Raw genomic sequence first — 25,211 nt, forward strand, 5'->3', positions numbered from 1 at the left:
ACTTCTGCCATTTAAAGCCGCCAAATGGGGGCCCCCCTGAAATATTTCTTCATATACTGCTAGTTTTGCGAAGATTCGTATCAGTTCAAAGCACCTTAATAACTATCTGCGAAGGGAAATGGCTTAAAGCTTCAAAAGTCGATGGTCAGTTCGATTATTCGATAGTTATTGTCAAATCATGGCGCTCATTTCACAGTTGTAAATCAAATAGTTTTGGAAAACCCCAGATAGAGGCAAAGGCTATTTCTAAGAACTTAATCTAATACCGCTTTTGCATATTATTATAGCTCCCTATTGGACTTTAGGCAATCAATTTTATAATGTCACGAAGTCACCTCAAAGTTAGTAGTTACAAACAAATAAATGTTCAACATGATTCACGTAAAAAATGAATGAGAAACATACTCGTAACTAATGAGTCATGAGTGAATAAAATTTATTAATTGATTATAGATTTTGCTATCGGAATAACCCAATTTGTTAGTTATCTCGTAAGCTTCTCATTTTTCAACACCAAAAAATAATCTCAAACAGGTAAAAATAGAAAATAAGTAAGTTACTTTGGATTTTTAGTAGATCCTGTTTAAAGATATCCCAATTTGATTCTATGAAATGTTTATATAAGTAGGCTGGCCTATGGTTTAGTGGTATTTCGCCACATAATCGGGGCTTATCAACTTTTAATCAATGACATAATACGTCCAGCACCGAATATTGGTAAAGACATAAAAAACGAAAAGATTGTGTTTGATCGCAAAAAATAATTTATGGTCACTTCATAAAAATTACTTTAATTATGTCGTACATAGATTGGAGAAGTCCGTGGGAATTGTGGCTAAGCGCCGCCACTTTGCCTATTTAAGTGGGTTGTAAAAAAAAACTGCCAATTGAGCAAAGATCAGCAATACGGAAGCGTTCAAACCGAATGCCGAATTGGGTTTGTCGGTTGTGGTTGGAACCTCTTCAGTAGTCGAAGGTTCTGTGGTGGATTGTGTAGTTTCTGGTGAATTTGTTGTTGAACTTTCTGGTGAACTTGTTGATGTACTGGTTGTAGAACTTGATGATGATTCAGTTGTCATTGTTGAACTAGGCGTGGACTCCGTTGAAGAACTTGTAGATTCCGTCGGTTCCGGAGTGGTTGGTGAATCATCTGCTCTTACAATTTGATCATTGCAGTGGGGTTGTTCCAAAGGATCGCACAAGTGGCAATTCGGATCAGCCAGGCATTTGACTTGATCTGAAAGGGTTAGGGAGCATCCCCTTCTTAAAACGTCACCAACCAAACTGGCATAGCAAAAACTTCTGCCAGATCTAGCAATAGGACATTGTACAGCCTTTAGTAGCCCGGGAGATTCAGCACACTGTGCGTCCTGAAGAAGAAGGGTTTTTTAAAAAATCGAATAAGACATTGCTCTTTTTCATAGTTACCTCTGTATTGTTGCACTGAAGACAACTAGCCCGTTTGGATGCAACGTTGTTGCATCTTTCGGTTACACATATCTCGCAATCGATTTCATGTCCTTCATCTTTATCCTCGCATTTTTCTCGCCAATCATCTTCGAGACTTTCCAGACATCCTTGGGCCTGAATTACGCCTGCCTTAAAAACACTCACGCAGGCATCCAACTTCTCTGTGCATTGTTCCTCTGCATCATAGCTGCTCCTTTGGCAATTTATATCCCGACAATAAATGCATTTTTCCGATGCCAAAACATAGTTGCTGGTCAACACAAGTGCGACCAAGAGTTTAGAACAATTTAAGTTTGACATTGTGGAGGGAACATTTAGCATTGAAAGGCTCCCATTTGTTGGTCATCCCTTTATATAAATTCTGGTGTGTCAAGAGGACTCTACTGATATATTTTCCCAGATAGCTGACTGAAGTAATTAAGCTCGTTAAGTTGTTGTCCATCACTTCAAAAATTGCATAAGCAATTCAGTTGTTTTTGTGTGGCTCCTTGAAGTACGGGAATTCTTATGGGGTAGTTTTAAAGTAGTTCCTTGGTTATAAGTAAACAAACAAGCTTACACTGGTAATGGAATTTTTCGCCATTATTGGGTTATCTCCCTAGATTAGACAACGAATTAGATCAAATTTCTTTCAGATAATTTGGAGTGAACCTATTCAAGGTTGTTGTCATAGATTAACACCGGTCCTATCAATTAAGGTTTTGTGATTCATCAAAGACTTGTCATCTGAATATATTTTTTTTTTTTTTTTGGATGTATTAATTTAAAACTGTCCTTCGCGGACAATCATTAAATTTGATGACTAAACTTAACGGTAGAGAATTAATTGATTACATAAATTGTTGCGAAACTATACAATAACTGTCGATATTGTATGTATGATGTATATAATAATGTATGTATATAATTTAATTTAATTTGCGTGTCTAATCCCAGAGAGGTCCTGAATATATGTATACAACAGTTATCATACGAATTTCACAAGGCAACTTTTTTAAGACTTTCTGTCTTACAGATTTATTTCAAAACAAATACATGCCAATTATTTTTGTTTATTAAATAAAATCGCCTTTGTTTTATTCTTTTGTTGTGCCAATTAAACATTATTTAATATGGAACACAGAATCTCAGGCAATCTGTCTATTCTATCTATCTATATTACTGTTGAGAACAAAATAAAATTACTTTTAGTTCATTTTTTGGTTGTATATATTTTATAATCGCATTTAATTTATTTCTTGACCCATATACAAATATTTCATTATAAATTTTATCTCAGGAATCGGATGAAGCGGTTTCCTACATTTGAGCTCTCGACGATGTTGGCAGCATTGCAGTTCCTAATGTCGCCAGGTGAGCACAACAGGCAGTTGGCATCGTTCAGACAGCTCTGCTGATCGGTTTCGGTGGTGGAGCATCCACGCACAATGGATCCTCCCGAGGATTTCACATAGCAATACGAGTTTGGAGCCGTGGGGGCACTGCAACGGGCTGCTTCCAAAGCGGCGGCATTAGAAGCGCAATTGGAGTCCTTGTGGGGAATTCAAATGTTATAATTAAAATTTATTTTATATTTTAAAATTCTTCACTTACCTTGCTGGAATCGCACTGAATGCAAGCATACTTCGCAGATCCCACATTGTTGCATTCTTTCGTGTTGCATTTGTGGCAAGAGCGATTGTCATTGCATTTGGAACGCAAGTCCTTCGGAATCTCCAGGGAGCAACCCTTGAACAAAACCTTGGCTGAAATATATCAAAATAGAGTTGTTTTTATTTGATACAACAAGCTATTTCCTTTCCTTCAACACACCTTCATCGTAGATGGTCACACAATAGTCCAGGGAATCCACACATGTCTGCGTTTTACTCAGTTGAACCCTTTGGCAATTAGCTCCTTCACAAGTGTGGCAACTGATTGCCGTGTTAGCGGCCACATGACCCACCATAACCACCAGCACCACCGCACTCAACACCTTCGCCATTGTTTGGGCCTTCATTTTTTTGCTTCGACTGTCAGGCAATTGGCCATTCCGATCGGCTTTTATACCGCCGACCACTTCAAATGCCCCACTGAAGTGTCCTCGAGAGCGGTTGCTGTCAGTATGTGTGTTTGTGCATGGAAATGGCCAAGCACTTGAGCGCTTTCTATAAAGAACTAACAGCAGAGGGCAGTCACATGTATACAACTATAGATATCTTCAATTACTCATCTACGATTTGGCTTAAGCTTACTGGGGATTCTCCATCCACTTCACATTACCAAAAACAAGTTAGTATATACATACATACACTACTGTAAGAAAAATCGGTACATATATTATTTTACATTTACTCTACACATTTTATGCACAAAACTTATACAAAAATTAATATCGTATATTAATATATAAAGTCGTTCATGTATAAAAAAAGCTTTATAAAGTTTTTATATTAGTTAGTCCTTACATAAATAATATCGAATGGCATGCAGTCATCTCAGAAGCAACATCAAATTAAATTTTTAGTGGATATATAAATTTAGCAACCACTGTATTTTGAAGCTTTTTTGAAGTGACCTCTAAAAAACTGTCCGCCAAAGAATTCCGTCGTGATTGAACAGTGGTAGTATTTCAGGGACCACCTGCTAGTTAATTGACGGAAAAAATTGAACAATCCAAAAAGCCGATAAGATAGAAAAACAAAACATTCAGTAAACAAGTGATTATTCGCTTTATTTTCATATATTTATTTAAAAATTTAATTCAGCAATTTAAGCGAGAGCAGGGCAAAGAAAGCCAAGCCGAAGCTCATGACTTTTTTACTCTGGTCAGCTGAGGATTTGGGTCCCAATTCCAAATCGAAGTTGTTGCAGGCCACGGAATCGCTGGAGTTTTCCGGCAGGCAAAGCGAGCATTTCGAATCCTCCAGGCAGGCCTTCTGCTCCTTAACAGAAAGAGCACATCCTCTCTGGAGGCTGTCCTTCTGATCGCCGACGACCTTGACATAGCAGTAGGAATTGGCGGAGGTGGGGAGGCCACATTGGGTGGCGGCCAAGGAGGCGGTGGCACCCTTGTTGCAGTCAGCTGACTGTGCAGAAAAATATAAGAAATATATGTATTACAGTTGCAACTTTGAGAGGTTGGCTTCCTTACATCAGAACCCACGCATTGAATGCATTTGAAATCCCTGCGTCCCACATTATTGCACAGCTGTCCACTGCACTTTTGACATTGATCGTCCTTGGCCGCACATTTGGCTTGACCAGCCAAAGAGATTTGGGAAAAGCAACCGCGCTCACTAACAGCAACTAAAATGGAAATTTTTTTGTATTTAAAAATGGAGTATCCTTCGAACTTCAGACTTACAATCCTCATAAATGGTAACGCAAACGTCCAGTTTATCAGAACAGCTAACGGTGGCGTTTTGACGAGTGGTTCTCGAACAATTTATGCCTTCACAGCTGTAACATTTGGGCGATTCAGCTGAATTTCGCACCTCCCTAGAAATTTCTCCTGAAATTTCCCTAGAAGCCAGGAAAATAGCTAGTAGTATAACAAATTTGCCCGATTGCAACATTTTTGAAGAGCTTCCAACACCGTTGGACGACCAAATCGAACTGAAACTAGGCTGCAGCTAATTTGAAAGAATCGAAAAATCCACAATTGTTTTGCGACACTTGAGAAAATTCACATTAATCAGTCGGCAGACTGATAAAGATATTACAATGCAGTACTTGTTGTGCTAAGTAATTTCAAGATGTTTCCCTAAAGATTAGTAGTTTCTATATCACCCCATATACGATTTGTTTGCTTGGCCATTCAAAAATCTTATCTGGCTTATGTCGGACAAATAAGTGAAATGTAAAATAAAGTGTTTAAATTTTATTGCATTGACTCACGCGGGGGATTATATTCTTTTAATTAGCAATTATTTATTAGCATTAATTCTGATTTTTGTGTGTTATTTTGCTTGCTTCTTATCGAAAACTTTTCTGAATTTTTAACAAGTCTTCGAATGGCCCATTGCCGGTCAATTTCTTATTTATGTGCCCTCCGGTTATCTAGAACTTATCGGTTCGGATCGATTTGAGTTATGACAGTACATTTTTATGACACACAGGCTTATAATCTTAGTTGGCAAAAGATACGACCGACATTTCTGCCTTTAATTGAATGCTATCATTTGACTTCCTCAGCTCAATATTTGTTTATAGCCTAATAATTCTAGTAGTTATAATGAAGATAAATCTAGCAATTAAACTTAATAATACTGACGCCTTAAATAGTAGAGTTTTTCCATACAACTTTAATGCTGAGGTCAAACTTTGTTGGCCAGGCAAATTAAAGCACAGCTGTACTTATTTGCATACACTTACAACAGATTTTCCCTTACAACCAACACGAGGGGATTACGTTACATAATCCAAAAAACAGAGAGGGCGAGAAAGCCCCGAAATGGAAAATGAAACGAAAATAATACAAACATAACAAAGAAATATGCAAAGCAGATGAATTGGGGATAAAAATGCGTGAGGGAAAATAAAAATGTAGCAAAACGAGAAAACTGAAAGCGTTAAGGAAAAATTGAGGGCTTACAGGGTGGAGTAAAAAGTTTTTAGCCTTGGTAATAGGGAAACCCGAATGATAGAAAAGAAAATGAGGCTAGGTCAATATTTTCAGAAGTAAGGGAGTCCTCCTAAAAGTAAATGGAAAAGAAAAATATTACAATTTGTGGCCAAATCATATCTTATAGCTAATGGTCTTTTAAGCAACTAAGTAAAAAACTAAGAAATGACTAAGTAGGTCTACCCTCACGGAACCTCTTGTTTTTCGGGAATGGTGGGGAACAGTCCTTTGGGTCCACCATCTATGACTTCATTCTCCCGCTCCAAGCACTTGACCCGCTCCACCCGCGCCATGCTCAGGTATTCCTTGCCCCCACTGACCACGAAATGAAACTCGTCGAGTCCTGCACAGGCGACGGCATAGATGCCCCGTCGGTTGACCACCACCACGGCTCCATTGAATTCCGTATTGTGCCTCAGCAGGCGTTGTACCACCCACTCGGCTGCCTGGTCTGGATCCTTACCCGCTCGCATTGCTTCGACGGCCAGGAAGGCGGGCAGGTGGCGCATCAGGACATCGCCATCGCCACTGGCCACCGCACCGCCCACTTCGTTATCCGCATAAATCCCGGCACCAGGCACCGCCGAATCTCCCACTCGACCGGGAATCCGGAATTGGGCGCCACTCGATTGGCTGGCCACATGGAATTTACCCTCCGCATCCAGGGCCAAGAAGGCCAGCTGATCGTGTTGACCCTGTGTGATGGCATATTCCTGGTGCATCGGATGCTGATGCAGGTGCTCGGGTAGGGGTGAATATGGTCCACAGTTTTTCGCCGGCGAAGGATGTACATCTCGCCAGAAATTCGGCTGACAGCCGTTTGAACTCCACTTTTTCAAGACATTTTTCGTTCTCGCATCCGTGAGGTACTCCTCTTTGTAACCCAAAGATCTGGCGAATTTCGTTGCACTTTTCCCGACCAGAACGGAATGTTTTGTGTATTTCAGAACTGCATCGGCCACTAGAATGGCATTCCGAACTCCATCCATCCCAGCCACTGCACCGTATTCCAAGCTTTCTCCATCCATAATGGCTGCCTCCAGGGTAAGTGCTCCTTCCGTATCTGGAGAGGATCTTCCGGCCAGAAGGCGTCCACATCGCTGGTTCTGGCAGGCCATGCATCCCTGAATCACCGCCTGACGAGTCCTTCGATGTCCTTGCTGCAACACACTCCATGCCTGCAAATTGGCATCCGTATAGTTCCACGTACTTATCAAAAGTGATTGAATCTCTGTCTTCTTGGTGCCGAACAATTTGATCGTTCTCTCTCGCAATTTTCGGTTCCTGAAGTATTTGAGGGATTTTTTCGAAACGCTGCAGATTGATGTGAACAGAAGGAGGAGGATCAGCAGTCGAAGGCAACAGCTTTGCGCCAACATACTCCAAGCAGAACTCAATCATGACTGAATGCCTGGACACATGTTGCCCTAAAAGTCTGACTACTAGTCAGTAGAAGATATGACTCAAAGCACTTTCACTGTCTCAAAGGTCTTAACCATAAGTTACAGCTAGCAGCTGAATATTATTAGGCCTGAAAACTTCTTTGATCTTAAAACTGTTGTTCGGAAGAAAAGGCTTTTAAGTGACAACCTGTACCATGGATACTTACACAAAAACAGACCTTTATTTCCACAGATTAGGCTTTAATGTACCACACAAAAAATAAATATACATTTGGGCTAACCCCAGATTAAATTTATTCGAAGCAATTTATAGAACCACAAATTGCAAATCATAACAAAAGACATTTACAGAAAGGCGGTCGCAAAATCTATGAAATAGAGAATTTTACACCTCACCGTAGGCATTGCAAGCCAGCATGGCTCAGATACATTTGATTTATTTACTACAAACAATTTGCAAGTATTTATCCTATTCATGCATTGTCAACAAGCAAAATATCTGCCAGACAAACTCATAAGATACAATATTTGCTATGCATCGAACTTTGTCTATATAAATTTATGGGTGTTTGTGTTTGCCTTCTCGATTGTGTAGTGCGGTGGTGTGCATGTGTGTGCGTAAATATCTGATGAAAACAGAACTTTTGTATCAATCGAAAAGGGGGGAAAACAACTGCCAATTGGTTGGGGCTGTCTTTTGGACACCCTTCCTCTGAATGGAAAAATCTGGAAAAATATTTCAGCACTGTGCTTTGCAGAAAAGAAGAAAGATTTTAAACAACTTATATACTTTTTTTGCTTAAATTAAATTTATATCAATGAGATCAATGATAAATACTTTTTTCAATTAGAATGTTTTTAATATATTTGTTTGCAAATGTTTGAGACCCACTGTCAGAGATTCAGCATTGACTTTCGTATCAATAATTTATGGCAGATTGGAAGTGGGCGAAAACATCGCACCCCCCAAAAATGCCCACTTATCTAAAATGCTGTTTTTCTCACAATTGACTTCAATCATATTGGGCATATGTATTGACTGCTGATTGATTGATGAAGCCTAGCAAATGGTTGGTTGGTGGAGCAAAATTGCATAAATCCTTGGCGCCCGGCCTTTCGATTTCCTTTCAGGCCACGTTATTCTGACCTGCGGTCTACTCCCTCCCCGTCTCACTCGCTCCCGCTGGCCCTCTCACTCGCACACTCGCGTAATTGCGTTTATTGTGCGTTTGAGATTTGTAATTCGATGGCGATGCATCTGTATGTGTGCTTGTATCTGCCATGTGTGTGAGCCAGTTTGGTTTTGGTTTTGGCCGTGTTGATTGAAAATGGCTTAAGTAATCGACAGTTGATTGGTTGATTTGATTGCTGGTGTTGTAGTTCGGTTGTCACTGTATATTGTTTGGGGTTCGAATTGGGCTTTGGCATTCGCCAATTGTGCAAATCGCTGTTCCATTAATCGGGTCAGGAAGTTTGGCTTATAATTATGGGTGGTGTATTTTAGGACATAGTTGAGAAAATGCAAACTAGAAAGCATCCTTTGAGGCTCAAAGCCCATTACAAAAATTAAAGAAATTATATGGTCTTATGCTATTTCCTAAAAATAATGAAAAAGGTAACAAAATTTATTCAACATCTCCATTTGTTTGGTTTACCTTTGATTTGGTTGCAGTGGCCGCAAACTACTTTCAGAAATTAGCAGATTGACAGCGCCACATCCTTTCACTTCCTTCGCTTCCTCCACTTAACCCTCCGGCCCAAGTTTTCTATGTCAGGTACAGACTCTCCGTCTGAACCCTGACCCAGATTAACCGCCATGCCCCCCAAATCCCTCCAAGCCGCCAAAGAACCACCGTCTGCAGAGGCTCTTGAGCGGCTAAATAAGCTTGTTGGCGGCTACAAACACTTTTGCGCCTGGACGCAGCCAAAAGCACCACTTTGAGTCGAGCGGTTTGGCGGTGGGCTTGGCAGAGGGGTTAAGTTTGCTGTGTGTAGCAAAACGTAAATAACTTGCCAAAGCAAAAAGCAAACAAACAGAACTGCCACGAGGAGCAAAGGCTGAGCAGAAGGAAAACGCAAAGCCAGCTGGAGATGCTGAAGCAGAAGCAAACCGAGCCAAAGAAACGTAAAATGCCGCAAAAGGAAAATCCACTTTTCCAGTAAAAAGTTCTTCACATTATTGCTGTGGCAGCCACCGATGCTTGTTACCTGTTACCTCTTTCCATTTGGCATTTGCCATTTACCTGTTACCTTTGCTCTTGCCAAAATGCCACCATTATTTCGACCCCAAAATGGCTACAAGTGGCGCTCAACTTTTCTTCACTTTCAGTGGCTTCCACATGCACTCTAATATTTAACATAAACAAATATAAACGAACTACTTAAGCGGTTGTCTCTGTGGATATAAACTGGAGGCTATCTAATGAAATATCGAAGTATATCTAGGGTTGTATGATTACCTATATTTCATATATTACTATATTGAAAATAGGGATATTTAACCAAGTCAATAAGACATAAAAACTTTATGGCAATCGCAAGCTCCTGCCGGTTACCAAACTGGATTAATAAAATCAGCATTCCACAGAGTCTCTAATCAAATGACCACGAATGGACAACTACGCTTAATCAAGATGGGATCTCCCAACTAGGAAACCAGTTCCAGCGGACACCCAAAGAGAGTTAGTAGGAGATTTTCCTAGTTGTCAAACCCTTGGGTGGCCAATTTTAAGCAGAACGCGACATCGAGCAATCAAAACTGCCATGATTAATGTCAGCACAATTGACATAAAGCATTGGCCATGGCCGAGAGTGGAAATCGCCGAGGGCCAACCAGGCCAACTGGAAAAACTCGAACCAGGGAGACGACCAACTGGAGAATGCAATTATTGATGGATTATTTACTGTCAGCACTGTCCGTTATGACAATGAGATATGGCCACAGGGCTGGTTGGTCCTCTGTCTGGAGAATGTCTGCAGCCAATGACATCGACTAGACGAGCGAGCAGTTTGAGCGGAGCTGCAGATTGCTGTCCTCGAGCCGGGAGTCATTGAATCTAGGCTCCTTTGCTCCTTTTGGCATCTATCGCAGCCCTGACTTTGCAATTTATGGCTCGCAATTATGTGGAGTGTGTGTGCGCATCATTAGTATTCAATATATTCAGTATATTCGTCATTGCATTGATGCATTAATTGCGCGCAATCACCTTTCATATAAATAATCGAGCAATAAGGGCGCGGAAGCCGCTGAACAAAACTCCGGCACTGAAACAAAATACATACCCAGTGACAAAACATGCTTAGTTGTGAAAAGTATTCCTTGATTTACGCCTTGCTTTTTTTCCCGGTGCAGAACTCCCAAGTAGGAAGCCAAAGTCAAAGTCAAGCGCTGGCGACGCCTTCGCTCATTTACATATTTCGTGTAATTATGCGGGGAAATTACAACGGGAGCGATGGGCCATCACCATCGCCACCGACCATCGTCGTCGAAATAATCATCATCGTCCTCACAATCCGTCGCATAACTTCTTGTCATGGCCCTGAGACTTTGGCTGCCAGTCGGGCGCAGACGTTTGCCGTTAATTATGTTGACAGCATTGACAGCCGCGCTGGGGATCGCGATTGGGATTGAGAATGGGGATATATGTATGTACATATATATATATATAGGTATAAGTGCTATAGAACGGAAGGGGGACCACCAGGCATGTTGTGTCAATCGATAAACGTTTAATCGCCTTGAATTGATAATAGCCAAACTGCCCATTATGGCCGCGCTGATGTGCCGTCTAATGGATAATTTGTGTTGCAGCCAACTTTTGATTTGCCCGCTCAATCACATTTCGAATGCAAAACATCAAATCGCTGCGGAAATGAAGTCAAAATGTTATGATTCTTTAATTCTCCATAATTTGGACAATTTCCATAAATTTTTTGGGAAATTAGGAGAGGCCGTGGGAGTGGTAGATGGCTAAATTGGAATTTCAAAGTTGTCAAAAAGGCCGCAGAAGTTATAAATAAAATATGCTGATAAGCAAGCAGTAGCGTATGCTTTCCCCATAGTTGTTTATAATAATGGGTTTGTTTAACATAGAAAATTAAGAGAATTATATAAAAAAATTTACTTGTGCGTCGGCCGGGAATCGAACCCGGATCAACTGCTTGGAAGGCAACTATGCTGACCATTACACCACCGACGCCGCTTGAATGTACGGAGAAAATAACTGAAGTTAGGCGAAGGGAGATAAGCAAGAGAGAGAGACACCCACTAAGTAGAGAGAGAATATCAGCTTAGCCTACACAAACTAAATTTTAAAATCTAAATATAGAACACCTAATCAACTCATTTAATTATCTAAACGTGCTCAAGAGGAAAATATTTAATTAGTTCTGTGAGCACACTTGTATGTACGATTGCATTTCATGCCATTCCATAATAAATTGCAAAAATCTTAAAGATTTATGGACTGCTATAAGATAAATAAAATGATATTTATGATGATTGCTTATTTGCTTTGAGAGTAATCGCCTAAATTTGTTTGCCCAGCACCACCGCGAGTGTGGAAACTGTGTGGAAACCTCTTGAGCTTCCATCTCCACGGAGGTGTTGCGTAGGTGTCAAAGGTCAATGGGTTTTCTGTTCGACAGAGACCGCCTGTGGACAAACTTGCTCAACGGCTCCAAATGCCAAACGAGCAGGCGGAAAACGACGAGTTTTCTGTGCGAAAAAAGCCGCTGCCTGCCAGACTTTGCTTTTGACAAACTTATTAAAAAAGTTTCTGCCAGTTGGCAAATATCATAATCATCTGCATTTCAGATAGTACGTAGTTATTTTCCCCCCTTTTTCACGGCCCATCATTTCCACCATAATCAGCGAGGACTGTGTTTGGCCTATGCCCTCCGACTTCAGCTCGTCATCGCCAGACATTTTACTTGCAAAGTTTACCACTAATGGCTTACGATGCTCTTTCAAAGCGCTTACGGTTTTTGGCTATAACCATTTATTTGGGCCTATCTAAATCCCCTTAATTTAATTATAAGGCCTATAAGGAACTTTGAATTTATTTTTTTATTAAACAATAGCTGCAGATGTGGATTAAAATTTAAAAGTGATATTCAGCGATCAAAATATTTAATTCCATTTATTGGTTAGATAGTCTTTCGTTATTAAGAGTATGCTGATTGCACTTAAAATTCAACCCACTCTCAATTAATTCAATTAATTATCAAACAGTTTATGTGTGTGCGTGTTTGTATGATTATGTGATTGAGATGATATGCAAATAGTTTTATCAACTGTTTATGCCATTCATACACAAGTTAAACAACAAAACTGATGACAAAGTTGAGCACTTAAATGAAAATGCGCATTTTTGTTATTGCCTGGGCAAATTAATATGTGCATAACGCTGGTGGCCTTAATAAACAATTTTAATTAAATATTTCCCAAAGTATGTATTTATATTAATTTTTCCCACATATTTAGCTGGTCGAGATTGCTGAAATATTTTCACAGTCAAGGCGAGAGAAAAACATGCAAATTAGGCACGCTAATATGTTTGCCATTTATTAAATAATTTAAATATTTAATTTTATGATTTTAATTGGCTAATTACCATTTGTTGATTTGCAGGCATACTTTTAGGGTTCGGAAATTAAAAAGTTATGTTTCTGAATATTTTAGGTAGGGGGTATGGAGTAGTTCACTCCACACAGGAAAGGCCTTATTTATTTTTCATTTATTTATATGCGCGCAAGCCAAAGTTGGGCCGAGGAAATTGTGGTGCCACCGAGTGGCTTTTGGATAGTAAATTACAAAAGCGGACAGTTGCTTACCCCAGTGGCCAGTTGTGGGGCATGGGAGCGTCCAAGTTGCCCCAATCTCCTCACACCATGCCTCTAAAATGAAATGTTCAAGCTGTGCGTGCGGAAATTGAAGGCAACTTGCAACCGGGTGCTCATCCATTTGGTCTTCATAATTGCCTCGCGGTGCTCGGGCTAATAGAATTAGAATGTGCACCACATGAGCAATTTTCTGCAAATTTGTCGCTCGGCTCGTAGACTTGTAAGTATTTTATGCAGCTGCCTTCGCAGAGGATCTCGACTTGCTGCTCCCTGCATCCACGCTAATTAGTTGGCCAAGACCCCGGAGCAGACCGTATAAAAATAAGCGAGCTGGAGGCCAGCGCTATGTGGATGCCATGTTCGGATCGGAGGAGTTGCAAGGAGGTGGCGGATGTCACCAAAGGTTGATTGGGATCAAGGTGAGAACGAAGTTGTTGCCGCCGCCATGGAGCCATGAAATGTCCACTTTATGGTGGGTGACTGTGGATGTGTGGAATTCAATGGGATGTTCGTTGTTTCATTTTCTTTTGTTGGCTAGCCATTGGCAACAATGTATTGGGCCATGTTTTTTGGCATCATTTCCTTTGTTTTTTTTTGTTGCAAGAGTTATTTAAGTAAGACCTATTTTAGACTTTTAATTGGGTATGGTAAAGTTTAAATGTTTGGAATATCATAAATGTTTCAGAAATCATGGATCATTAATGATAGCTAGCTATATATATTTAAGCACAGTATTTTCCAGTTTGAAATAACGGTTTAGCTATATAATTAGATATTAACAGCAAAATGCAATTAACTTGCACCATGACCGTTCGAAAAATTCGCGACAATTTAGCGACGCAAGCCTGTACTGCCAAGAATTCGTGGTCCGCCGCATGACAACGGAAATTAAATTGCATGAAATTGGAAAATTATTACACGCAGGCACACAGAGAGAGTGGAAAATGCATTTGCATAGTGCTGAGGTAGCCAGCCAATTTGGCCGGCCATTTAAGCCAAATTAAGGCCCCGTTGCTGGCACTACTTGGCCTACAACTCCGTCTCTTTCGACGTCTTCCGATGGCCATTCTAGTTGGCCATGACTATGTGGCGTATGTGCGTGTTCCTGGCGGTCACATGCAATCAAGGCTGCAATTTTCTTAACCAGTTTCCTTTAACCAGTTGACAATTCGTGTGCGTAACGCGGTCTAGAGCCCGTCACTTGGGTTCTAGCCATATTTCTATCGCAGTGTGTGTTACCAAAACCAGACGCTGAGTGCACAGAAAAAATCAACTATCGCAAATAGCTTAAAAGATACATTTTAAGTCCTGCCGTTTTAGATTGTTAGGAACAATTTTTAGTGAAAATATACATCGTTTATTTAACCCACATAACTTAATTTCTGATATCATGATATTTGTTTTTTCCAGTGCATGTCTGAGAGCCTCATCTTCGTGGGCTCCTTTCAGGTCTTTGGTTTTGGCATTGGCATGCATCGCCAATCAGTTGGCAGTTTGTTTGGCTTAATCGCCTGCGTAATTGATATGCGCCTCTCTGAGTATGCGTGTGTGTATCTGTGTGCTTTGGGAGGCGGGAGCATAGGTTCCTTTTTTAATTAAACTCCACAGCTCGCTGGCTTTTAGCTGGCAATTTAACAGAGACATTAATGCGGGGAGCTCTGGCCGGCGGATTGAGCGGCAGATTGGGGCAGATGCTAAATGGATGTGGAAATAGAATGAGATGACAGCGATTGATCTGGGGGAGTGTGTGTGTGTGGGGTCGGGAGGAGATTGGATCTGGTGGATTGCTGGCCATAAGGAAAGATATTATCGTCTACCAGATTGGCGCTTTTGCATTTCAGGTTGGCATGCCTAGGATTGATTTAAACGTATGGTATATAAGAAAATGTTACCTACTAACAATACAAAGATTTCAAATATTTCAACTTTTTTAAATTCTTTAAAAATTAAAATTCGATCAAATATTATTTTATTTGAAACCCCATATTTGCGAATGCATTTATGCGTATGTGCCAAAAATTACAATTGCAAATCATTCGTTTTTCAGGCAATTCTCTCGCGCCACCGATGGCCCTTTGACCCCGTTTAACCCTTGTCTGCCGGTGGCACATCGGTGGACAAAGACAAATATTGGGCCGCAATCACCCAGCTGTGAAGATGCCGCAGAGCAAACACAAACAGAATGCTGAGGCACATCAGCCACAGTGGGCAGCAAAAGCGAAACAACGCCAGCGGACCACCGGTCATCATAATACACAGTGGCTGCTACAAATATGCGAGTCCCAAATAAACAAAACGGAATCCAACCGGCTGGGAGCCAAATGAAAAGTGGGCGTGGCACTCATTGAAATGCCAAAAACGTAAAGCTCAGCTGAGAGAATTAAAGCAAAAAGGCCAACAGCAGAGAAGGAATATTATTATATATATAAATCTGAAATGCAGTTAGACGATAAATTAAGAAAAAACACTATTTCATTCTAGAAGGTATAGAGTTCTTTATGGGTTTCTAGATGGTTACCATTGACTTATAAAGAAAGCTTAATATTAGACTTTAACGTTCATGTATCGTTAGCTTAAATCAAAGCAATCTGAATAGTTAGAGTTAAACTATACTTACCTCTCGATGGTGCTGTGGCATCTTACAAGTGCTGTGAATGTGCTATTCATATTCCAATGTGGCAAGTGTTGCAGCAACCACTTCGATGCAGCAGCAACATCGTTGGCCAACCAGCAACTTGAATAGTTTTTGAGAGCAATCCGAGGTCGGAAATTCCAATAAGTGCGTGACTTTGACCCTTTGGCTCTGCTGGCAGACACATAAATCGGGCTCCAAATCAATTATGTTAGCCGTCGGTGGGTCCTTATCTGCCACACTACTCCACATGGGGCTTGATTATAATCCAAGGTCAGTGCGTGTCCAGGGCCAAAATCATGTTGGGTATTTCACGCACGTTTCCAGCATTAATTGATATTTGCAGTAATACGCATAAGTCAAGAACAGGACAGCACCGAAATGAATAGCAAATGAGTTCCCAAGGAGGAGGATAAAAAGGAGGCCGAGTACGAGGGAAAATGTTAGTGCTCGGAAATAGTTATTATACACCAGGAAGTATTTAAATGTTTAAGAGGCTTATGTGAATCATACTTACATAGCTAGTTGCTCATCATAAGATTATTCTAACTTTACCAATAGTCAAAATGACAACATTTTTCGCAGGGTGTTTGGCGCTCTGAAAATCTGTTATTGAGAATTTAGTGCAAACAAAACGCTTTGCCATACGCAAACGGCATACTAATTAATCTCGGTGCAAGAATATTTAAACCCCTGTTCAAAACATCGTTTATTGACCTTGGACTGGACCAAAGATGTTCATCTTTAATGCGAACACCAAATTACAAGCTTCAATATTTGCACGTTGAGGCTAAGGCAATGTCAACCTTATTAAATTTTCAATGCAAATATTTGATTTTAAATTAATGGGCAGGAGTATATAACGTATATAACAATGCGTTTGGAATGATTTTAGTTTCGAGCAGGTGTTGCATTCACTTGGAATTACAAAGTTATAGGTTTGCTGATTACTGATTTAGCTGTGTGTGCTTATGCTTTATCTTAAGTCATTCAACAATAACAACAATGTGAGTAAAACCATTAGTAATGCTGATATTGCAATAACAAGAGTAAATATTTTTTATTAAAAAAAAAAACAAAAAATTTACTTGTGCGTCGGCCGGGAATCGAACCCGGATCAACTGCTTGGAAGGCAACTATGCTGACCATTACACCACCGACGCGCCTTGAGGGGATTGAGAAAGGTAACCCCTATCACTCACGCCTTTACTCTCTTCTGATTGGACGTGAAACTTGTTCTAAAAATAGAACAAACGATAGCCACGCTTAGCAAGTCTTAATTATTGAAATCTTTGTTTTCTCGCTTATCTAATTAGGTCAGCTTGGCAACTGTGACACACGCTCTATATTTCCTTAGGCTAAGTCAACAACTAATTCGATTTGGCATGTTGCCTCACAAACGGAGAGATAGCGAAATATATGTTTAGGAAACAATTTAAAACAAGTACTTTAACAACGGATTAAATCAAACGTAACAAGGCGGAATTTTGAGGTGCGTTTCGTCACAACGTGGAATTTAAGAATTTAAAGATAACAAATTTAATCTTCCAGTACACTAACCAATAACTAAATTGTAGCTTTATGGAACTACTTTGTCTAAGTGACCCGAAAAAGGCCTCCAAAAATCGTGTGACAAATTAGTCTTGCACAACCTTTGGTTAGTGTTGCGAAGCATTCAACTTTACTACCAGCTCCAAAAGTACTGTCAAATCTTTTATATGCAAATGCGGCGACCGATGGGTCAAATAACTCCACAAACGCACACCCACTCGGATGGAAACTAACAAAAGGTTAAAGGCAGACCACATGCGGTCCACGAGCCAAACTATTTATTACCCACCAACCTTAGCTCTTTTGTACTCGAATATTTATTTTCCGCCTGGCGAACCGTGTAAAACGAAAGACAAACAGCAGTTCGAGCCTAAATAAGCGAACCGTGTTTGGCTGTGATCTTTGACATGGACTCCCTAAAGTTATTTTGAATCGATCTCCCATGTATTTAATTAATTTGTATGATCCGCTCACAGCGTGTCGGTAATTTCCCGTATCCGAAAGCATTTTGCCGGGCCTAACAAATCGCAGGCAATACATCAAAATCTATCAAACGAATGCCCATTTTACTTGGCTACCTTTTTCGACCACTCTATGCGGCACATAATTGATGGGACTGTGCTGGGATTGTGGGATACGGTGGGTTTTTCATCTTCAAAAAAGGAGAAAATAAAAGGGGAAAACAATGAAGTTGACACTGATGCCAAATGATGTCATTGCCGGAGTTACAAAGTTGGGCTTTGTAATATTTTCGAACCTGTTGCTCTCAAAAAAAGAGTTTCTCCCCTCTAATTTATTTATTCCAATATTTCTTTTCTTTGGCTTTTGGGTTGCTGTGTCCTATTGAGTTGTCTACTTTGGTTAATTGACTTCATTATTTGGGCTTAATCGTCTAACAAGGTTCTCCAGTTTTTTTCAAAAGCTTTTTTTTGTTTAGTCATGGTGGATTTTGGAAGAAAGAGAATGACCGCAGATATGGTTTGATATTGGAGTTAATCTTTATTTGTTGCAGACGCAGCTGGAATGGGGATTAATTTGATTGAACTTGAATTGACTTTTAAATAGTGAATTCTTTTGGTTTCGTATTAACTCATTAACTTTGCTTTGAGCTTATGTAGCACATGCAACAAAGTTGTTACATTTTGGCTTAGCATGTAAAATGCTTAAGCTTGTTGGGCTTATTTAGTAATTATTTTTCATTGGCCAATAAAGTTGGTTCTCGAGAATTGCTTGACTGGTTTTTCGAATGTAATGAAACGGTTACGTTAATAGTCCGACTGTACGGGTGTGCGTATCAAACTAATTATGGACCACAAGAACGCTGCATTTAACAGTCCTTGAAATTACATATGCAAAATGCGAGAAAAAAACATATGCAAGAATGAATGGCTTGGAGAAAACCAGTAAAAACGGAACGGAAACTGCATAATCAAAAATCACAGCAAGCGGTAATCAACGGACCATATATTTTCAAGATGCCCAGCCCCCTTCGGCCCACAATCTGCTCCTCGAGGAGCCCACACACAGCAACTATGTACGGCGTTCGGGCCAGCCACACGGATGGGAATGGTCAAAACAAGTCCCCAGAGCCAAAGGATGCAAACTCATGTATGTACACAGAGAGAAATTGGAATGCAGTTGAAAAAACCATTCACATGTATAGACCTATATAGACTATGTCGTATGTAGTGTGGCCAAAAGTTTTATTTCTCGCAGTGTACGCTGCTGAATGGACTAAAATTTGTACCGTGACTCGTCTGAAGCCCTCCATTTGCCATCCTCACCACATGCGGCATTCTGTTGAAAGGAACTTAGAGAGCGGTTGTCTAAGTTTCCAGACATTGAACTTGAATATGAATTTTTAATTGCATGCGGCATGCGAAACTTGCCCAAGCCAATTAATTACGCATCGATTTGTGACTCGGCAGGTTTTCGCTTATGGCCAAAACCGAAAGCCCACACCGAACAGAAATCCCATACCGAAATCCAACCGCCTGATGGGCAGTAACATTTGCATTTGACAGTGGGGCAACTTAATTGTTGCCTCTTCTCGACTGACTTGGCAACTTTCGGAAATTGCTTAGTGGCAGGCTCGAGGGATGGGAACGAAGTCATTAGTTTTGATTTGGGGCATCATCATGAGTGCCACAGTCCTGCGCAAAAAGGGCTCATTCATCAATAATTTCCTGGTAAATCGCTGCAAACTGCATTTCGGAGTGATTGACATCTGTGCCTCCCGCACCTGTGACCTGATTCTCGGATCGCCATGAGTCACGGCATTGAGTTAACCAAGTCAACCTGTTTCTGCACCATGGCCTCTGGCTAAAATTTACGTGCCTTTTGAATAATTTTCAATTAACTACACGTATACGAAGGCATGGCAGGGAATGCAGCGATGAATAATAATTTCATTTAAGTGTGCAAGCTCAATATATATTGCTATTTATGTAGCTAATGCGACTGGCGGCTGTGTTCCATTAAAAAGGAGCAAAAAAAAAAGAAGGAAAGAGGAGCGCACACACTCCATAAAGGCAAAACTAATCATACAATAAATGAATCCTCATCAATTCATGGACAGCAGGAGCTCGCATTCGATGAGAGCATCCATCCTGGCCGTTGTCCCGGTGAGTAAGCCACAGATAGGACCAAGCTCCGAGATCCCAGCTCCAATGGACTAGCCCCCCAAATGAGCAAATAGCAAAAGCAATAAAATTTATGTTAAGTAGCGCGCCCATAAATAGCCAAAAGCGGCAATGGACTGAGTGGCCATTGGACAGCATAGTCATCATCTTCTGGCCTTGACAATAGGAGTAAAAAAAACCAGGGTACACTCCGAAAAATGGTTTTTTGATCGTAACCATCAATATAAATTAAGCCTTAGTCTCGTTCCAATTGAATCAGCAGATATATTTAGAAAATTCTACTATGCAATTTTGTTCCGTGTATTTGTGCAAAGATAGGAAGTGGGGCAAAAAATCGTGAAATCGTGGAATGATAAATGTCAAAGCAAATGACATAAATAATCGAATCGAGCGCAAACTCAGTCAGCCATGAAAGCAATGCGTTCCAAGGAGTTTGGACGCCGACGGTCCAGGAGATGTGGCAGGAAATCGGGGAGCCAGGGGGTGTTTGCCTAGAGCCTATCAACGGCATTGGCTCCATAAAGAGAATAATCGGAGGAGGAAATCGGAATATAGGAATCGGAATCCTTTAACGTCGCCAAGTGTGGTCCGTGGGTTCCATTTGCAGATCCGATAGCACGAGCCGCTCCTCTTTGGACGGCCGATGATGCCAATGCCAGGGCCATGAAAAGATTAAAGAGGCAAAAAGGCATTCTCAATTATTGATAGATTATTTACTGTCAGTCAGCCAGCGAGTCGGGCAGGCAAGTCAGTCCGTCAATCCGTCAGTCAGGCAATGACATTGCCAATGGCCATTGTGCCTCGATTCCGGGAAGAAAAGCTCCGTCTCCGTCACAGTGCCATCGTCATCATCTCCCGATTCTTGTACGCGACTTACATTAATCATTAGGCCAAGCACTTTTTCCCCCCTCCAGACTTTCTGCCCTCTTGGAGCTGTCATTGCCTGCAATTTGTAGTTCTCTATAAAGCATCGGGCTGCGACTCCATATATCATAGATCCCAACTGGAATAACCAGAATTTGCATTAACACATCAACAAATGGATGAGGGTGATGGATTCATAGAAAAAAGTGTTGATGCGAGGGGGAGACTACACATATTATCCCTTTTTTAATAAATTAGATATAATTAAATTTACATTTTTACTCCGTTTGATGTAAATCACGCCCGGTAAGTGTTAGCGAACATGCCCCCTCCATCTATAAATCACTCCCGAATAGCCAGATCAAAATAAAATTCTTCGCCGATCATAAATCCCCATGGGGAGGAAATCGAGAAACACTTTCAGTGCCCAATTTCCATTTCCCACCTCATCTGGCCCGTTGGGCAGTAACCGCCCCGCATTTTCGATTTCTATACCTCCTGGCGGTGGAGACGCTGCACACCTTTATGGCTCATTAACGACATGTCGTGGCAACCACGATAGCTTTTGCATCCCACAGGCAGCCGAAGGAGTCTCCTCATCCTCCTACTCCTCTGGCTGCGGCAGCAAAACGGGCTCAATAAAAATAAAAACTGTCTGTCGACCGACCGGACTGGAGGACAATAAAACAAAATGGCAATTTACGATTTTATTTACGAGCTGCCGCCAACAAGAGGAGAACGTGGTGGTATGGGTTAACTCAAGCACCCAGGAAAGCTATATAGCGCAGATCCGAAGGTGACTTGGGGAGTTTCGCAAGGAAAGGGAACTTCAAAAGGAGCCAGCGGCCCAAACAAAAATTTGTCATGCTCATTGCGCTGAAGCCCCCACCAACTTCTGCCGCTCCTCCATCCGCTTTTTCGATTCCGAGTGAAATGGTTGTCTAAACTTGTGGAACTGCATAAATTATACGATTCTCGTATAGTTTGCGGCCACCAGGCGCAGCTGTCAACGCCCGTCCGCCCATTTTCCCGATCCCTTTCCCATTCTCGCCCGCCCACAATTGTGAACTGGAGCAAATTGTCTTCTCCCGAGACTTCAAAAAATTGACCGACCTGCCGCACCCCTCAATAATGCACTTTAATGGGCGTGGTGCACACACGCACGCACAGACGCCTCCTATTTCTGGTGCCATGGTGCCCCAACCACAACCGCATCTCCATCCAACCCCCGATCCTATGGACAAACAATGTGTGGCGTATTTTTGGGTATTTGTCTTAATTGAAAGTTTATTAGAGGCATTCGCCGGGCCCTTAATTAACTTTGTCATGCACTTCAGGTGTCAGTTTTTCGAGTGAGTTTCGAAAAACCGCGAGATTTTGGGGTTAGCCTTTAATGGTTTCAATTAGTCAAGGGGCGGGATAATTCAATAAGTGCCAGCTGTGAAGAAACTAAGATTATCAAAGAAAAGTTAGTGCTGCAGTGCTTATCACCATTTGAAATGTTCTCCTGCATCATCCTCTGAAGAACTTCATGTTCCTAATTATAAGCAAAATACCAAAAACTTAATGCTTTGATCTTCCAGCACTCTTCTGTTTATTACAATAATAAAACTTCACTCCAAATTTCCATCATAAAAACTACCGAAAAATCGACCAAGGCAAACGGAAAAAAAATCGTAAAAACTTTCCCAAATCTGTTTTTCATTACGCTACTAGAAAAATTGAACTGCGCTGCAAAAGAAGCTATCTATCTTTGCCGAAAGTGCAGCCAGACGACAGTTAGAGGTATATGAGATGAGTATGCGAGTTGGAGAATGGGTTGGAATATGAATATGGGGCTCTCGAGTGGCGATGGCGCGTAATGCATCATAAATTCACATTAACACTTTGCAGACATGTGCGCTGCGGTCTCCCCTTGGGGCCCCACTTCACATCTTCCTGTCCCGATCTTCGCCAGCCTCCACATTGTTGTCTGCTTTGCATTTATGGCCCTCATTTGGCGTTCTAAAAGATACATTTTGTGTGCCATTTGTGTCATCTATGCGGCGAGTGCACGTGTGTGAGTGTGTGTGTGTCGAGACCAGGAGAACTTCTCCATCTGTTTCGGTTAGATTTTAGATGATATTATACTTGAATTTAATAATACCCTTTTAAGGAGGTGAAGTCTTACAATGGAATTTCATATATCATTCCACTCAATCTCAATTAATCAATCTCAATAACTCTATCTAATAAAATATAGATTTGAATATAGCAATAGACGCTTTATTATTTTATTAAGATTTTTGTGCCAATCTAGGGTATTCCCTCTTCGAGAGCTAGTCTACGCAACACTTGTTCTGCTTTGTGTTTTTGCTGCTGTTAAAGATGCAATAAAGATTTTTACTCCATCTTTGTGGGCCGGCGAAGGCGGCTTGCTTCAGAATATTTACTTTATAATTTTTTATTGCCCATTTGAGTGCGTGGAAGCTTTTGGGCATTTGTCAATTTTCACGATTTACGATCGACATCATCATCAACATCAGGAGTAGCAAAACAAGAGCTTTTCGAAGTGGAATAAGGAGGGAACTCCACTTGAGTGGCCCCGCCCCCTGGAGTCGCTGAAATCCCCTAGCTGAAAAGCGCCGACGACAGAACAAGATTTATGTTAATTTGTTGTGATTTATTGAATGATTTTTTATGGGAGTTTCACGCATGCTGCTGGCCTAAATTTTTCTCTGTTCCCCAGACAGGGAAAACCGGCAGACAGACGGAGGCAACCAAAACATTTGACAAAACCAAATGACATTTTGAGTGCTCCGCATGTTTGGTTAATTGAAAAAGGAAAAGAAACGGCATTGAATCGAATGAAATTGAAAGACTCCTTTTGGCACAGTTGGAGCTCGTTGTGGCATGTTTAACCCCCGGTTGCCCCTCTCTTAACCCACCAATATGATCAATGTGCGTCTGTCATGCAAATTTAAATTTGTCCAAAACGAAAGGAGGGGAATGAGATGGAGATAAGCTTAAGACAAACCGCACACAGGAAAAAAAATTGATCACTTACAGTTTTATAAAATAAAATAATTAAAACTACATCATAAGAAATTATGCTGAAATCTAGCTTACCAGCTCCAACTTCACTTTCATAATTTTGAAGTACCTTTCTCATGTAAGAACTCTACACTTTTTAAGGATTCTCACTTATTTCAAAATCTATATTATCAGAAAGTATCTTAAAAATGCAGTCGAAATTGAAAGCCTTTTTTTTCGTATGTGCGCCGGGAAGTTGATGTTGCTTTTGGGCCTAGACAAGCGGCAAGTTAATTTATGCACAACAGCAAAAACAGGCGGCGGAACGGCAACAACACAATGCCAATAAAAGGCTGCAAGGCAGACATAACAACAACAACAACATCAACAACTGCGGCAGAGACAACAACTACAACAATTTGAAAATTGTTTATGCGTCTGCGCAGCCGCAAAAGTCGCCTTCGTCTTTTGCCTTCTGCGACTTGTGGCGCGTTTAGTGTTAAACGCTTGATTAAAATTCTTGTAACTGCAACACTTTTGTGGCATGTGTTGTAGTTGCCGTTGTTGTTGTTCGGGATCTTTATGGAGCGTGTTTTGTTTCGTTTTCTTTTCTTTTAGCACAATGGTAGGGGTTTTTCTTCAGATAGTGGAGCGCATATAGCATCCAGATCGTGTGTTTCTTACCTGGCGGCTATGCGTCCCGGCTATTGTTGCTGCACTGCTGGTTGTTGCCGCTTGTTGCACGTTGCTCTTGTTCTTTTTTAATTGAATTGATTTGCATTTTTCACGCAGGCGTTGCTCATTGGGTTTGCTCTGCTGTCTGGCTATTTGCACTGTCATCAGTGGGTTAAGACAAACCGGAGGGGGTCGATTCGAGCACGGGGAAAGCAGAAAAGCACTGGCGAAAGCAGGAAATGTTTGCATTCGGGGCTGGCCAGTTAAATTAACCCAAATTAAGAGGAGTAAGTTTATTTAAGCGGATGTGCATCGAATAATATGCAACCTATTAGTTATATATGGTAATATAACTACTGAAGATTATTATACAGAAGTAAAAATTGAAATCAACCTGTTAGCTACAAGAATTTTACAGATTTAATTACAATAATATTTTACTCACCCCTTTCCCCTTGAATAGTTTCCAAAGTTTCAATGAAATCGAATATTTGTTAATTATAGCTTACATG

At 40.9% G+C, this 25,211-nt stretch overlaps 4 protein-coding genes and 2 non-coding genes across 6 annotated transcripts; all 6 read right to left on the minus strand.

The window, feature by feature from the left end:
* Window positions 1–741: 741 nt before the first annotated feature.
* Window positions 742–1,774, minus strand: LOC117136930 (probable cell wall protein PGA61). Its single transcript, XM_033298071.1, has 2 exons — window positions 1,429–1,774; window positions 742–1,370 (listed from the first exon to the last, which is right to left on the minus strand). Exons 1-2 carry the CDS (start codon window positions 1,768–1,770, stop codon window positions 855–857), a joined length of 858 nt encoding a protein of 285 aa, XP_033153962.1. The 5' UTR covers window positions 1,771–1,774; the 3' UTR covers window positions 742–854.
* A 904-nt stretch (window positions 1,775–2,678) lies between these two features.
* On the minus strand, window positions 2,679–3,472 carry LOC117136878. Its single transcript, XM_033297983.1, has 3 exons — window positions 3,283–3,472; window positions 3,064–3,215; window positions 2,679–3,001 (listed from the first exon to the last, which is right to left on the minus strand). The coding sequence occupies exons 1-3, from the start codon at window positions 3,467–3,469 to the stop codon at window positions 2,741–2,743; spliced, it is 600 nt and encodes a 199-aa protein (XP_033153874.1). The 5' UTR covers window positions 3,470–3,472; the 3' UTR covers window positions 2,679–2,740.
* Window positions 3,473–4,157: 685 nt separating this feature from the next.
* Window positions 4,158–5,070, minus strand: LOC117136978. Its single transcript, XM_033298153.1, has 3 exons — window positions 4,817–5,070; window positions 4,604–4,758; window positions 4,158–4,538 (listed from the first exon to the last, which is right to left on the minus strand). The coding sequence occupies exons 1-3, from the start codon at window positions 5,025–5,027 to the stop codon at window positions 4,209–4,211; spliced, it is 696 nt and encodes a 231-aa protein (XP_033154044.1). The 5' UTR covers window positions 5,028–5,070; the 3' UTR covers window positions 4,158–4,208.
* A 1,191-nt stretch (window positions 5,071–6,261) lies between these two features.
* Window positions 6,262–7,455, minus strand: LOC117138243 (L-asparaginase-like protein GD25160). The gene has a single exon (XM_033300193.1). The coding sequence runs from the start codon at window positions 7,453–7,455 to the stop codon at window positions 6,262–6,264; it is 1,194 nt and encodes a 397-aa protein (XP_033156084.1).
* Window positions 7,456–11,606: 4,151 nt separating this feature from the next.
* Trnag-ucc lies at window positions 11,607–11,678 on the minus strand. The gene has a single exon. It is a non-coding gene; the product is annotated as a tRNA-Gly (tRNA).
* Window positions 11,679–17,046: 5,368 nt separating this feature from the next.
* Window positions 17,047–17,118, minus strand: Trnag-ucc. The gene has a single exon. It is a non-coding gene; the product is annotated as a tRNA-Gly (tRNA).
* Window positions 17,119–25,211: the final 8,093 nt, after the last annotated feature.

This window comes from Drosophila mauritiana, chromosome 2R (assembly GCF_004382145.1).
Source record: "Drosophila mauritiana strain mau12 chromosome 2R, ASM438214v1, whole genome shotgun sequence".
Classification (NCBI taxonomy): domain Eukaryota; kingdom Metazoa; phylum Arthropoda; class Insecta; order Diptera; family Drosophilidae; genus Drosophila; species Drosophila mauritiana.

Excerpts from the sequence above, each read along its gene's own strand:
- LOC117136930 (XM_033298071.1), bottom strand. The coding sequence starts at position 1,770 with ATGTCAAACTTAAATTGTTCTAAACTCTTGGTCGCACTTGTGTTGACC. Across the intron at positions 1,371-1,428 it reads TTCAGTGCAACAATACAGAG|GACGCACAGTGTGCTGAATC; the intron begins GTAACTATGAAA and ends CTTCTTCTTCAG.
- LOC117136878 (XM_033297983.1), bottom strand. The coding sequence starts at position 3,469 with ATGAAGGCCCAAACAATGGCGAAGGTGTTGAGTGCGGTGGTGCTGGTG. Across the intron at positions 3,216-3,282 it reads TGTGACCATCTACGATGAAG|CCAAGGTTTTGTTCAAGGGT; the intron begins GTGTGTTGAAGG and ends GATATATTTCAG. Across the intron at positions 3,002-3,063 it reads TTCAGTGCGATTCCAGCAAG|GACTCCAATTGCGCTTCTAA; the intron begins GTAAGTGAAGAA and ends ATTCCCCACAAG.
- LOC117136978 (XM_033298153.1), bottom strand. The coding sequence starts at position 5,027 with ATGTTGCAATCGGGCAAATTTGTTATACTACTAGCTATTTTCCTGGCT. Across the intron at positions 4,759-4,816 it reads CGTTACCATTTATGAGGATT|TTGCTGTTAGTGAGCGCGGT; the intron begins GTAAGTCTGAAG and ends TTTCCATTTTAG. Across the intron at positions 4,539-4,603 it reads TTCAATGCGTGGGTTCTGAT|TCAGCTGACTGCAACAAGGG; the intron begins GTAAGGAAGCCA and ends TTTTCTGCACAG.
- LOC117138243 (XM_033300193.1), bottom strand. The coding sequence starts at position 7,455 with ATGTTGGCGCAAAGCTGTTGCCTTCGACTGCTGATCCTCCTCCTTCTG.